Source organism: Sinocyclocheilus rhinocerous, unplaced genomic scaffold, assembly GCF_001515625.1.
Source record: "Sinocyclocheilus rhinocerous isolate Xijiao unplaced genomic scaffold, SAMN03320098_v1.1 scaffold432, whole genome shotgun sequence".
Taxonomy (NCBI): domain Eukaryota; kingdom Metazoa; phylum Chordata; class Actinopteri; order Cypriniformes; family Cyprinidae; genus Sinocyclocheilus; species Sinocyclocheilus rhinocerous.
Window position 1 is genome coordinate 2,377,398 of NW_015627225.1, and position 14,864 is coordinate 2,392,261.

At 37.6% G+C, this 14,864-nt stretch overlaps 2 protein-coding genes across 4 annotated transcripts in view; one reads left to right on the plus strand and one right to left on the minus strand.

Moving 5' to 3' along the window:
- The window catches only part of LOC107721643 (leucine zipper protein 1-like), a 55,845-nt gene extending 46,073 nt beyond the window's left edge, over nucleotides 1-9,772 (plus strand). The window contains exons 3-4 of one of the 2 annotated variants that reach the window (XM_016529759.1): nucleotides 4,984-5,170; nucleotides 5,330-9,772. In XM_016529759.1, the coding sequence (XP_016385245.1) occupies nucleotides 4,984-5,142 (159 nt within the window). In that variant the 3' untranslated portion in view covers nucleotides 5,143-5,170; nucleotides 5,330-9,772. The remainder of the gene's footprint in view (nucleotides 1-4,983; nucleotides 5,171-5,329) is intronic. The other variant, XM_016529768.1, reaches the window with a different exon arrangement.
- A 2,840-nt stretch (nucleotides 9,773-12,612) lies between these two features.
- The window catches only part of LOC107721655 (lysine-specific histone demethylase 1A), a 13,345-nt gene continuing 11,093 nt past the window's right edge, over nucleotides 12,613-14,864 (minus strand). For both annotated transcript variants that reach the window (XM_016529788.1, XM_016529780.1), the window contains exons 18-19: nucleotides 14,213-14,359; nucleotides 12,613-14,126 (exon numbers count right to left, since the gene is read on the minus strand). In XM_016529788.1, coding sequence (XP_016385274.1) covers nucleotides 13,938-14,126; nucleotides 14,213-14,359 — 336 coding nt within the window. In that variant the 3' untranslated portion in view covers nucleotides 12,613-13,937. The remainder of the gene's footprint in view (nucleotides 14,127-14,212; nucleotides 14,360-14,864) is intronic.

Here is a 14,864-nt window from a genome sequence, read left to right on the forward strand (position 1 = left end):
AACGGTGTTTTCCAGTTGTAGCCAGTCTATGTCTTCAGTCATTTGAATACATTATAAGTACATGCAAGACTAAGCTGAAGTGAGAATTAATAAACTAGGGTCTTATTGTTTATTTTAGTAGTTTAAACCTGCTTTCTTTCCCCTTCTTCCTTGACTTCAATATTTTCAGAGTATGGAACTTTATGATAAGGTAGAAGTCTTCAAGTTAATATTTTTGCTTCCTTTTAAAGTGGTATAATACTCCACATGAATGGCTAAAATTATGTGGACACCTCCTAATTAATGGGTTCAAGCCAGTTTTATGTAGGTCCCTACATGTTTTTTTTAAAAATATTTATACGAATAAAGCTGTTTTCATTTTTTGGAAGTAATATTTCTTTGTAAGATATTGATACATGTAAAGAGTGTTGAAAGCTAATGATGGACAGGTCAGAGGCCATGCCTTTGTTTTCAGCAAAACTGTTAGTCAGGTCAACGGGCAGTTTTTTGTCTCACCAGCTAAACCAATTTGAGTCTGGCGTCACCCCAGCAGTCAAAACAAAACAGGCAAAGCAGGCCCTTTTCACTAGCTTTCACCCTTTTTTCACTTACTGAGAATACAAGTAAGAGAATAGAGCTGCATCCTATCAGCGCACCAATTACCATCATCCTCTCATTAAACATCTCAAACAGCCCAGTCCACAAATTTACCCACAAAGACCTAATTAAATTACTGAGATGGCCTTTGAGACTCAAACATGGCCCTTTCCTAGCACACGACTTCAAAAACAAAAACTGCCCCTTTTTCTCCAATCTCTCTTTCTCACGTTCTATTTCATGCCATTTTTGTTTTTTTGTTGTTGTTTTTTTGTCTATTGCTCTGATGAATGGTAAATGTCTGTTCGTTTATCTGAGAAAGCCGAAAGATTAATGCACAAGTGAATTCTAGCACGTGCATAACCAGAGGCCAGATCATTTGTCTTACTCTCTTCTCTCTATCACTCAGTGAAGGTTAGTTTTCTTTGTACTACAGATGGTTCTTCATGCTGTCATTGCAGCTGTAAGTTAATATACTGCTATTGTGATCACACAATCATTCATTCACTCTTATTTCTCTCTGTCGGGGATTCTCTGTCATTAATCTTTTATCTCTTTCAGCTTTAAAGCGTCTTTCCATCTGTAGAAGTAAATGCGATTTGTACCATAAACCTTTAAATTAAAAGGGGTAAAAAAACGGATAAAATTATGTATGCCGGGCCTTTTCTTCAAATGAGTGCATTTTTTGCCTTGTGGTAAAAAATAAACTCCATCAAAACACTCTCTCAGGAGTTTGTTTTATTTATCTACTACATCCAACAGTGTTTACTTATACGTCACAGAAGAATTCTGTGAGTTCAGTCGTTTTCATTTCCACTACAGTGTAATTTTTGCCATGATGGTGATGGGAAATGTTTAATGGTGAATGACATTCTTTAGAATAAAATAACTCACTCCTTTGTCTTGATAATGCAAATTTCATAGCTATAATTTGTATGTATACTAAAAATACACATTACGGAATAAAATTTTCATACTTTGTGTAAAGAGTGACACTTTGTTTTGTTTTTTACACAAGTATCACTCTTTGTTTAGATAAATAGTATTTTTAAAATATGTAAAATATATTTTATAATGGATTTGCATAGTCTAAGATTGAACGTCTGGGTCTGGGTCAAGTCTAAAACAATAAAATCTACACATTAAATTGAAAAGCATTAATATAGCCTTAGGCAAAAAAATGAAATGTTTAGTTTGAATACAAGTCAACTCCTAGGACGTAAAAATGCCAATAGTCAAAGAAGCAACTACATATTCTCAGTCTAGCAACTGATTGAAAGCAAAATTATCCATTCCCACTCAATCTGGAGTCCATTAGGAAGGATTTATCTAATCAGCCATGGTCAGGCATGCATTCAACTTTATCTCCAACTCGTGTGACTTTCCTTTTTTTTATTAATCATCCCAATAAATACCTCACTTAGGGTTATCACTATGATTGTGACACAATATGATCAGTGTTTAAATGAAGAAACCCTATAAACTGAGAATTTGTTCCATTTTTTTTTTGCTGTTTGTAGATAATTACGAGTTGCATTGTAAAACTCCTCAGACTTCAGGTAGTAAAACAGATTTGTGGTAAGTGAATTGTGGTCACAGCTGTGGATGCAGTATTGAATTGTTGATTCCATTATTTCTCTGGACCTGTATCACATCACATGCTTCCTTTTTTTTTTATCTCAGTGTATCTACAGTGGAATAGTTTGACCGTGGATGTCTTTATTTAAACCTTCAGGCGGATTTCCAGACTGTGTCTTATATAAGATCAATACCACAGTGATTAGAGGGAGATTCAATCTGTCCATCAATGATGTGGTGTCGTTGTGCTGATGGGGCAGAGGTATTATCTCCTCCATTATTAATGAAGGCACGTGTCCAGGACTGTCCTCACAGATCAAGGTCATCTGTTTCATGTCTCTGACACAAAGCCTATGTGAGTCAAATATATGTGTTAAAGTCGTTAATACTCCTGCTGTGTGGAGAGCAGTATAAAGTAAAGTAATCCTGGTTGGCCAGATGTCGTGTTATGTTTAGAGCTGGAATGACTTTTCATCCCTGCGTATAAAAATACACAAATCTGGAGTGATTTATGGAGGAATTTTGATCACAGGTTTTTTTTTGTTTGTTTTACTGGAAATTAATATGGGACAGTTGTGCTTGGGCAGGCAACCATTAGCTACTTATTAATATAACACTTTGCTTACATAATATAATAACACTTTGGTTAATGGCATCTGTATAGTGTGATAATGAAGACACTTCCAACTGAAGAAAAAAGTAGCACTAAATAGAATTGGTAATTCGTTTTCAATAATTTGTAATGTTCATAAAAATGTTGCATACACAAATTAAATGTGTACAGTAATTATATCAGAAGGTAATACTATAGTACTTTGATATCCAGTATGCCATAGTTTTGAATGATAATGTTGGGTATTATGGAATTTACATGGTATAAAAGAATACCATGTTATTACCTTTATTATGTTTGTTTTTCCATTGTATTTTAAAATGATCTAGCTAATGTATTTTTTATAAACTAACTAATAATTTAGTTAAAACTGAATTTTAGATTTTAAAAAAAGGCATTTTTTTTAAAGAAATGCTTTTAAAAAGGATGCTCAACTCATAATCAGACTCTTACATACTTGAATCACATAAATCACACTGGATATAAAATAATGGAATTTATTTCATTAGTTGTTGTTTTTTTTGAAGATAGAATTTCAAAATATTTTCGTAACAGACCACATGTTCTGCTCTTGGTACTGAGAACATAAACACTTGATCTGTGTTAGCCAATTTTTTATTTAAAAAAAAAAAAAAAAAGGGAAATCTAGACATTTGCCACTTCAGGACAATCACTAGGAGCAAGTTACAGTTACAAGCTGTAACTTCACATTATTCACATAAATGGCTTTCCTGTACCATGGATTTACATGGAACCCATTCCGTCATGACATCTTTCTGTAAGATTGTGCTTGGGTCGTTTCCACACGTTGCCCCTTCCTGAGTGACACAGGAAGTTGCAAGGTTGCGCCTGCCCATTTGGCAGCCGATGCATCGTAACTGGTTTCCTGTACACCCACCTCTCGTATCCCAGCAGGCCTCAAGCCCTATTATGGACAATTAGCATCTGTCTGCTGTGTATGAAATTCCACAGCAGTGTGTGGCATATCCTGCTGCCTCATTTGGGAACTTTTTAAAATTGACGTCATAAACCATTTGGTTGGCTGTGTAAAGTCTCCACCTTCATGGTAAAGAAAAGAGACAATAGTCATTCTATATTAGGACTTGTTCTGCGGTCTGAGCAATTTCTCTCCTCTGACGTGTCTTAATAAATGTTTGGTCTGATACTTATACCTTTTTTGGAATTGACAATAAAGATTTTAATTAAGCATCTAATGTTTAGAATAGTTCTCTTTAGGTCCTTGCTTGGTTGTTCACACAGTTTCTTTTTTTTTTTGGAACCCAAACTTGCATGATATATGTGACCCTAGACCACAAAACTGGTCATAAGTGTCAATTTTTTTAAATTGAGATTTATACATCATCTGAAAGCTGATAAGCTTACCATTGATGTAGGGTTTGTTAGGACAGGACGATATTTGGCTGAGATACAGCTATTTGAAAATCTGGAATTTGAGGGTGCAAAAAAATGCCTTTGAAGTTGTCCAAATAAAGTCCTTAGCAACGCATATTACTAATCAAAAATTGTTTTGATATATTTACAGTAGAAAATTTATCAAATATCTTCATGGAACATGATCTTTACTTAATATTCTAATGATTTTTGGCATAAAAGAAAAATCAATAATTTTGACCCGTACAATGTATTGTTGGCTATTGCTACAAATATACCTGTGCTACTTATGACTGGTTTTGTAGTTCAGGGTCACATATATACATGTTCCTACAGTTGTGGAAAACCTGTAAATATCAGCCTGGAAAATTTGTGGAAATTGATCATATATCAAAAAGTCACGGAAAGTCTTAAACATTTCTATAAATGCATTTATTATATCCATTAGAAAATGCACTTTGTCAGTCTGTATTTTTTTTTTTTTTAATGAATCCTATACAATAATCACAATTGAGTGGAAAAGTAATATTTTATAATATATTACTGAACCCTAAAGAGATAAATAAAAAATTGCATTTCATGGCATTTCTTTATTTGCTTTAAATGCCAGTTACATACAGTATATTGCCATTCAAATAAAGGGATTTTATTTTCACAATATTCACTAATCAGTGATATTGCATATATTAAGATGAAAATTTCACAGTCAGGCAATTATGTGATTGTCACAGGCCTATATTCCTTCCAAACATGACAGAATTTGGTGGATAAATAAATCAATTGAAATCATTGTCACATTTGTTGTATGTTTGTTCTCTTCCCAGTCTGCAGATGATCGAGAAAGCGCTCCGTCCTCATGGCGAAGGCAGCCTGCAGGTGACGTGGACCTGTACGATAGGTCTGGGAGTCGTGGAGCGTGGTCTAGCAGAAACCGCACAGCTGATGGAAGTCGGTCGTGGTCAAATCGCCATCTGGACAATTGACCCAGATTACCCACATTTCCAACTAGAGGTATGTGTTTTTCTTATAAACATATTCAGTTAAACTTATCAAAATCTAGATACCATAGAGGATTCTGGGTTATACTTAATTAAAGCGAGCTAGAAGCTAATTACTCGCGTGTTAATGAGTCTTGACCTAAAGTATCCTCGTGTGTTTTTATTGCCTCAGTTCTTACATCTCTTGTGCACAAGGAATGAAACTCATCTCATCTCTTCAGTTACACCATATCTTTAAAAACCATCAGATGAACAGATTTCCAGGCAGTGACACCTGGGAACCACCCCGTTGTACTCTTACATAAACCACACCTGTATGAATTCACCATCTTCCAGCTGTCGTTTGGGAACAGAAGTCACATGTTCCTACAGCGATGAATCCTCTTCTGCTCCCCGTAGTGTATTAAAGTCTTCAGATGTGACAAGGGAGAGGAGCAGACATGTGACTGCCTTGGTGTTTGGAGGATGTGAAAGGGGCTTTGGATCAGCATTTTGAGAACCCCACACAGTCCTCCCTGGTGCCACAGGTCCTGGGAGATTTTCATGTGTTTTCACAAGGAGCAGGTTACAGCTTGTGGCTTTTTGAGTATTTTGACAATCTCACTTTTTTCTGGATGGTGTTTAATTCAGGAATCAAGTGGGATCATTGCACACAGCTAAAATTCATTGATTATCCAGGTGTTCACACATAGAGCCAGTAGTCAACCACATGCTAAGTCTTCAGTATGCATTAATGTACATATACCCAACTTTTCTTGCCTGGTGCCCAAGTTTATTTGATCTCATTTGTAATTTGCTCCTTGTATCTGATCATGTCTATTGAACTGTGTTCTTTTACTAGTTTGTTTAATTCCTTCATCTTCATCTGTTTAATTGGATTTGATGGTCTCACAACCAGCATAGCGAATACACAGGACCACCAACACTAAAAAGCTGGGGAACGCATCTGCATGTTGACTCCCCCGTCTCAGTAGCTCTGAAGGGATGTTGGCTTTGGATTCCAAACCAGCTAGAGAAGAATCCAATCATCTAGAGTTCATCTCGATGTGACCTCGTCCATCTGGGTAGCTAACCGGGATTAACCCAAATGCTGGACATTTATGGAGGATTTTCAGAGCAGACTCCTCACAGCCGCTCTGTGACTGTACTCGCAAACTTGCACAGAAAGACATTGATCCGAACTCTCAGTGTGTCACAGGAAACCAGTGTTGGGGATTCTGCTAGTCCGAGTCAGTCTAAAAAAAAAACCCTAGATGGGTTGTTTTCAGTTATTTCAGCTATAAAGCTTGTTGAGCCTTGAGGGTGGCTAGCATGACGCCACAGAGGATCCAGAATGCTTTAGTTAGGAATGCCTGTGCCTGGATAAATGGCCTCACCATTGAAAACATCGGAATGCCCATCACTTTGTCCTCATGCGGAAATATTATTGAATAGAGCTGCTGCAGTTGAAATGTCTTGTACTGTTTCTATTAGGTTTTAAACTCTAGTGCCGCCAATGATTTATTTTCTCATTCAGGCTCGGATTCCTCTTGTCCTTGAATACTCTAAAGTGTCTGTGTGTATTAATATCTCCCTTATACAATACCATGTCTCGATCGAACCCGATGATGACGACGAAGGGTCCATTATCGCTCGGCCCGCCAGATTATCTCAGTCTCCAATGTCACTGGGATGTTTTATTTTTCTGTTTGTTTTAATCTAATGCTGTACATGTAAAGTTATGGGAGTTGATGTTCAGGTGGGCAGTTTGCTATCTTACTTGGTTATTACTGCTTTAAAAAGATCCACGCCTCACCATCACAGTCAGTTTTGCTTCGTTCTGGTTTCATGTGCTTCTGTGTCCTGTATTCATCCCTCTGCTTGGGCTGGATGGAGTCTTTGAAACACGAGTGGAATTTTTTATTTTTTTGTCTATCGATTGATCCATTTTATTATTTGTAAATGCACTTAAATCATTAAAAGTTTTATAAAGTACAAAAACAGACTACATCCTTCTGAAAATCAGTCATTTCTGATGTATAAATAATGTTTTTACAGCTTTGGTTTGGATTATACCTCAGAAATGGAGACACTACACACAACTGATGTGGCTTAGCAGCAAAAAATTTAAGGTGTAACGAATAATGTAATGATTTTACCACCCAACATAAAACTAAGACTTCATTTTCTACACCATACAGTATTTATAGTATATATTTTTCATGAATTTCTGAAAGTTTTTCAGTAACTCATTAGAATCCGGTCGGTGGTTTGGCTTTGTACTTCCCCAAATTTGGGTGTCTGTTTTGTTCTGCACAGTAAAACCAAACATGTGTCTTTCCAAATGCATTCCCCAGACTTCACCTCTACTTCCTGTTCAGGGGTCTTGGGCTGAAGCGAACATGCTGGTTCCTGTATCTCATGCCCTTGCTTTCCCAGAATACCTTCGTGCTCTGGGCTGCTGTAATCCAAGCTGCCGGTCCCTAAAGCCATTTTATTAGCTGGCTAAAGCAGTGGCAGCAGGCCTGATATACGACCCCAGTGTTGGTTGCAGGTCGTAGGTCAGTGCTGCATTTGATGGGCGTATAACTTGTGAGGGAGGAAGTGAGACCAGCTGGCAGCAAAAAAGCAGAAAGGGTGAACGGCCAACTCTTTGGGATGGTGTCCATGTGTGGTACCAAGAAGAACCAGGAGGGTCAGCCTGGATTCTGTAGAGTTTTAGCCATTTCTCAACTTCCACAAATAGTTTCAGGCATTATGAATTGTAAATCCCTCTATAATAAAATTGTGCCCGTTTAAAGCTTGCAAACATGATCCTAAAACTGCAGCATGACCCAAACGGATGTGATGATATAGTGCGAGTCTGTACTGGAAATACCAGCAGACTCTTCCCTCCCAACCCCCCGGCCAGGCAGAGGTCTCTCGGCTGCTCTGTGGCTTCAACCGCAGCTGTCGGAAACCATCGTTTTTATGTGCTCACAAGTCAGTCCAAAGTTTCTGAAAGAGGTCTTTTTAAAGAGGCTGACTGAATCCGCAATTCTCAAGGAATTCTTCCTCATTTCTCAACCCCATTTACTAATGTGTCCGTGTGCCGTTCGCCCTCAGAAGTCATCTAACACATGTCTCTGATTTTCATTCCTCCACTTGTGTCTTTAGCTGTCTGTGGAAATAATGGCTGTGAGCTTCGATTACACGTCTCAGAACAGATCAAAGGTTATATAGTTTCACACACTGTTCGTTTAAAAGAACTAAATCAAGAAAATATATCTCCCTACATCAAGGTTTTCCCATCTACATCAATTTTGTGTACATTTATGAAGTCAATCTTAACCTAGTTATGACACCAGTCGGTAAGCATTACCATATTTAGCTTCTGACAGTTGGTGATTACTCAGAATGGTTTTTAATCATTTTTAGTAACAATTTTCTAAGCCTTATTGAAGAGAGCCTTATTAAATTATTTTTTTTTCTAAATGTCATAAGCAATAAAGTAATATTGAATGTACAGAAGAGAAATTTTGAAAGCTGTGTTATACCCGCGTTGTGAGCCGGCATTGGTCCTGAAAGGTCAAAAATAGGTCACGGTGTCATGAAATATCACTCCAGAATCTGCACTTAACCAGCACTTAACGTAAATGACTCTTTTAACCTTTTCCTTTATGGATTTCATTTTCTAATATGCCTGTTTTTTCCCTAATTCACTTCCCCCTAATTAATTGAATGTACAGCCATCAAATATGTATATATATATATATATATATATATATACACACGTGTGTTTGTGCACTGGCCAAAATGAAAGAATAAGTTCACCTGCAGCAACTGTGAGACAGACCTTGTATTGTTGGGGTTGACAAATGGACTGTCCACATTATTTGTATAGACTGCAAAGTGTTTTATTTTAATTTGTCATTATTCTTTTTTCTGTACGGCCAAGTGCTTTGTATTGTCTGTTTCAGTTGACCCGTAATGTGCCAAAAATCATTCCAAGATATTTTTGTAGTTTACAAGGAAATGAACAGCTTCTTAAGCATTATTGAAATTAAAAGGGTAAATATTTCTGTTGTCAAGCTTTTCCTTCATTTGCTTTTTCCCCCCTCAAACTACAATCGGATAGGTTTTATTTAAAAGTATCCTGTAATTTTGTAAAGTGGGCCATGTTTAAGATGTGTTAATTTTTTTCCCTTTTTTGTTTATTGTGTAGATGTGTACCTTATTGGGCTCCTGGAGAGTGTTTTTTGTTTGGATTATTAATTTCAATGTTTTATTCATAATTTGTATGAACTATTAAAGTTAGCAGACTCAGTTAAAAGTGTTAATTCACCAGCTTTTCAAGTGTTGCTTTTTTCTTTCATTCTAAGGGAAGTGTTTAGGTAAAGTAAGATGGATATGTTGAGCCAGAGGCTCAGTATGGTTCAGTTCTGTACTGTTCTCATCTTTTATTAACCGCTCAGACTGTGGGTTTCCCTTCTGTTCATTCAGGGTTCATTCATCTCCTGTGCCATATTAAAAGCACTGCCAAAGACAGATTTCAGGCCTTAAACACACATACGCAAACATGCTGTAACACACAGAGTAACTGAATTAAAGTTCACTGATATTTGCTTACACTGTCTCTCAAAGACACTGCACATATCTAAATACAGGCCTGCATCGTTAAAGAAGGGAGACAGAATGGTTATCAAGCAGGTGTTGGTCTAGCGTGAACCTGCAGTGAGGACACAGGTGAGCATGCTCATTGTATTTAGCCTCTCAGTGTCAGCAATAACACACTCTGCGTTTCAGTCTTACACCTTTGTACTGTAATATTTGTGAATGTTTCAGCTTAACATGTTTCAGCATTGTGCATGGAGCTAGACATCTCTTTAGGCTGAACTGCAGACTATATGTATTCCAGCTAATATAATAAAAGCAACTTGTTTGTAACAGGTTTGGGTTTGTGTTTTTATCTAGTGTCTTTTGATGGTTACTAGACATGATAGACTGAATGTACATCCAAGAAGCTCTGCCGTCATTTAATACATATATTGGTGATAATCAATAAAAATAAAAACACAATCACACCCCCCTTTGGTTTTAGCTGGCGGAACATATTCTTTGTGTGGTGCCAGATCGATCAATCTAAATACAACTCCTCAGTTAGAATAAGCAACACTATATTCCAGTTATGACAGTAAAAATGAGGTGTATGCCTAAAAATTAGGGGTTTACCAATGTATTTTTGTCATTTTGAAGCTTGAGAGCCTGATTAACATTTTATAAGGAAAAAACATCCTGGATATTAATCAAAAATTCACTGGGAATTTGAAGGCCCATTTATTCCAAGAACGATAATGAGAATAGTTAAGTCCACACCACAACTATACTGATAATGACACGCAGCAGCATTATTACTGGAATCAGAATCTTTTTTTGTTCCAGCTGATGAATGATTAAAACATTGACAGCCAATCAGAATCCAGACAACTTTAAAGAAAGTGAGCATTTTTTAGAGGTAGGTGACATAATTGCACCGGTACACTTATACTTAATAGAATGCTATCGTCTGTTGGTGTGAACACTAATATAGTTATTGTTTTTGGTGTGAACAGTTTGGAACACCACGAGGGTGAGTAAATGACTTGTGAACTGTTCTTTTAAGGCATCAGTACATTGTAAAGTAAACGTATGATCTGCATTTTATGGCTTGGTACTGATAAATAATATTGACTATTTCAGTGAGTTCATAAAGCAACAGACTATTTAGAGAGAAAGACACCATAAATCTGACAGGATGCTGCAAAGAACTCTAAAACCAGGCTTATAGAGTTCACTCAGCATCAGAATTCACTATTATTTGTCCAAGTCCTTGAAACGGCTCCTAAAGCTTTAATCCTGTTCTGAGACTGAGAATTATCAGCCTAATGGGACAGTTTTTTTGAAAGACATCCAAAATGGATAAGTTAGAAAATTCTAGACAGTGAAGTCATTCATCAGCATTACCGAAAAAAAGTTTAAAAGCATTTTAATGGAGCGTTAACATGAAACTGACTAGGTGATAAAAAAAAAAAAGAAATATTAGAAGGCCTATCTGAGTGTGAAGGTGTTGTATGAGTGTTTGTGCGCACTAGGGATATGCCAGTATCAAATTTTCATGTTGCGATTAATTGTTACAGCGGTGTTGTGCCTTTTGAACAGTTGATGGGAAAAGTATTCTTAAAATGCATTCAAAATTTGGAATAATTTGTAATATATAATTATTCACGGTATTTAGAAGTGCCCACGATAACAATATCGTGCAAATTCATTACCGTGATATATCGCATTACCGAATACCGGCACAAGTCTAGTGCGCACGCATGAGTATTTTAGTCCATGGGAAGTATATTTCTGCACTCTGGACTGCAGGGTGTGTGGAGGTTTCTGTGTTGAAGGGCACATTGTGAAGTTGTTGTAGTGTGTGGGTGATTAAGAGTAGCATCTGCTTGTGAACAGGATGAGTCAGGTTTGAGTTCTGACACACTTGTGTACCCATTACTGCAATGCCTGTGCATCAGAAATCACATTCAAAAACAGACATACTCCGTGTCTAACGCAATGAAATATTGATCAGAGATCCCAGAGGGCATCCAGGTGTCTTTGAGAATATTGCAGTACGTCAAAGGTGTTCAAATACGAGTTGAATTGTCAATCAATTTTAATATTATGCAACCAGATTATGGAGTCAGCTCGCGCATCATTTCCTGTTACCGGCTAACGTTGTGGCTTTAGAAAAGTCAATAAATCTCTAGAGGGACTGGTCTTGAAGTTGCCTGCAGTTAACAGTTCAACATAAAAGCATCCACAAAATACCGTAATATCTAATAGACATGATTTGAGGGCGATTCGGCTCTGTGGTCAATGAGTCGAATGTACTCACATTTATCAAAACCACTGGACGACTGCAGTATTATGAATTAAAGTACAGTTGTGGCATCGTGGTGCAGGCTGCTCAAGGCTCTAATCATGAACCAACGGCTGGGGCCAATATCAGCTCAGGTCCCTCAGACTCCCACAATGCAGTGCAGCTGCCAGGGCCCACACCACACAAACTGGGGCTGAGGCCAGAGGCCTGGAGGGTTATAGCAAGAACAGACAGCGCCAAAAGAGAGGCCAAAAAAGCCTCTGGGCAGCATGACATGTGAAGAGACTGAATAAACTAAGAATAAAAAAGCAAAGCAGACAGAAATGGGAAGGAAATGGCCATAACCAAAAGAAGAAAAATGAGACCATGAAAACGGGCTAAAGAAGCAGGTTAAGAGAGTGTTTGACCAAAATATTGTGTATTCTATATGTGGATTTCTATAGAAATTATGGATTATGCACATAAAATTTCACAAAACAATGGTAAATGGAATGCACCTCAGGGAACAGAGAGGAGTGCAGGGTTGAGATGCTTTTTTTTTTTACTTTTTAATGTTGTGATTCAACAAAGTAGTGAAAGATTATTTTCAAAAGAGCATACTGTGACATACAACCTAGGGAAATGTTTTATCAAAAAGAAAAAAAATGTGTAGTGGGGACTTTTGTTGATTGGATGGAAAATGATTGGAGATGTCCAGCATATATCGTCAGATAGAAGGCTGTCGTTTTACATGAAGATCCAGTTATTACATTTAGATTAAAAATGAAACATGCATAGATGAATCATTTACAGCAAGATTAAGAATATTCATTTAGAATTTACATTTTATGCCAACTTTAACATCAGTTTGGTATGAAAAATAGAAAAGAACAAGAGGTTCTCAACATGTTTTAAAGGAGAATGTGAAAAATGTACATTTAACGTTTACATAAAATTATTTATAAAAGCATCACAGTGGGACACAAAGTATGCATTCATTCTGAACCAGCTCTTTATTAAAGCAAACCTGATACTAAAATGAATAAATAAATTTAAAAATCCACAAAGAACCATAAACTACCAGAAAGCTCGGGGTATGAAGCACACTTCATATTTATTTTTGCTACCAAAAAACATACAAATATAAAAAAAGATTGTAATGAAAATAATTAAACAAATAATAAAACTTAAAAAAAACATGAGATGCTCAAGAAAGATACAAAGCTATAACTGATATCCTATTTTAACAGAAACAGACCTATTCGCAACACTTCATGTGCATTCCAGCTAATAAGCAATTTTTCCTAACAAAAACATTCAAGCTACAAAATGAGGAACATAGAAAAGTCATAACATTTGCTTTTGATTTTCTTTTTGTTCTTTTTTTAATATTCTGAAAAACTAAAAAGGAATGGGTTGGTTAGGCAGTTGGATTTCAACTAATGCATCCATATCCATCTCCTATCTGGTTTTTACAATTGTAACTTTAATGCTCTGCCTTGAAACATCTGATAGTTCGTGATCGAGGACTTCACATGTGTTGCGTTACATGTGAATAACAGTCCCTGTTCTTATATATGCCTCAGTGGAGAACAAACCATTCCAAGTAAATTCCAAAATACCTAGGAATTCTTCTGGAACCATCCACCTGTCCTTTTAGTTGCCTTAGAAGTTAGCCAGAAAAGCTACAGCAGCAGAAGGTGAATGAGTGAAGGGTTGTTTTAAATCTCCAGCTCCCAGATTAGTGAATGATTTCCCTAAAGGCATGTTCTTACACGCAGACAAACTCTCCCATAAACACACACACACATTCCCAGTCTAAGGAGTCACCCGGTGTCCTTACTTGACCCACCCGCTCTTTATCTAGCAAGACATTCTTTCGCTGAAAATCCCCAACTCACATTCTCTCTCTGTGCACATCATGTGTGAGTTTAGATGTTTACTGGATGCTGGGGGACGGCTGTGGGTTTGGATTGGCAGTGGCTTGGCGTGGCATAGTGTACATGGCCCCCAGGAACTGATCAGCGATCCTTCCTGCCTCCCTCAGCCCACTCAGCAGAGCACCATGGACCGTAGCGGGATAGTTTCTGATCGTGTGTTCACCCGCGAAGAACAGACGTGGAACAGGCTGCGAAACGCACACAATCAGCATGACATCTGCTTCTGCTGACACGAGCATCTCAGAGGAAATGAGCAATAAGTTATGGCACTCACCTGTGAGGCTCCAGGTATGGCGGGACCAGGTGTGATGGGCTGGGCCATGAGATCATAGTCATTACCAGATGAACCGGCTGCTACGTACGAGTAAGACCCACGGGCCCAAGGGTCGGCACGCCAGCGACTCACCACCGTCTCCTTTGGCTGCCATGACGACAGACACAGAACACATAGTCGGTTTGTTGTCGTTGGAGCAGAGCCAGACGCTCCATACCACGGGAAAGAGCCGCAGAGTCTCAGTGTGTGATATATTAGAGAACTGAACTCTTTTCATTAGATTTAGGTTGACGTTTCCTCTCATGGCTGCTATTCACACAAGCTTTTGTTGCACAGTGAAGACTAGGGATGGGTACCGAAACCCGGTATTTAATCGGTCCCGGGGCTAAATTATGAAAGACCGGAGTATCGATAAGCTCTGACGTTAACGGTTCTGCTATCAGTACTGGAGAAATTAAGAAAACACGCGCAACATGAAAGCCCGGTTTAATTATGATAGAAGAGAGAACTAAACATTCAAACTTCTGCTTACACTTTAGGCCTGTGGCGGTTTTAAGCTAATTTTTATTTATTTTTTTCGATTTTGGCTTCTAAGGATTATACAAAAGAAGACATGAGGTAAAGCTATTAAAAACTAGCTGCGTTTCGTATT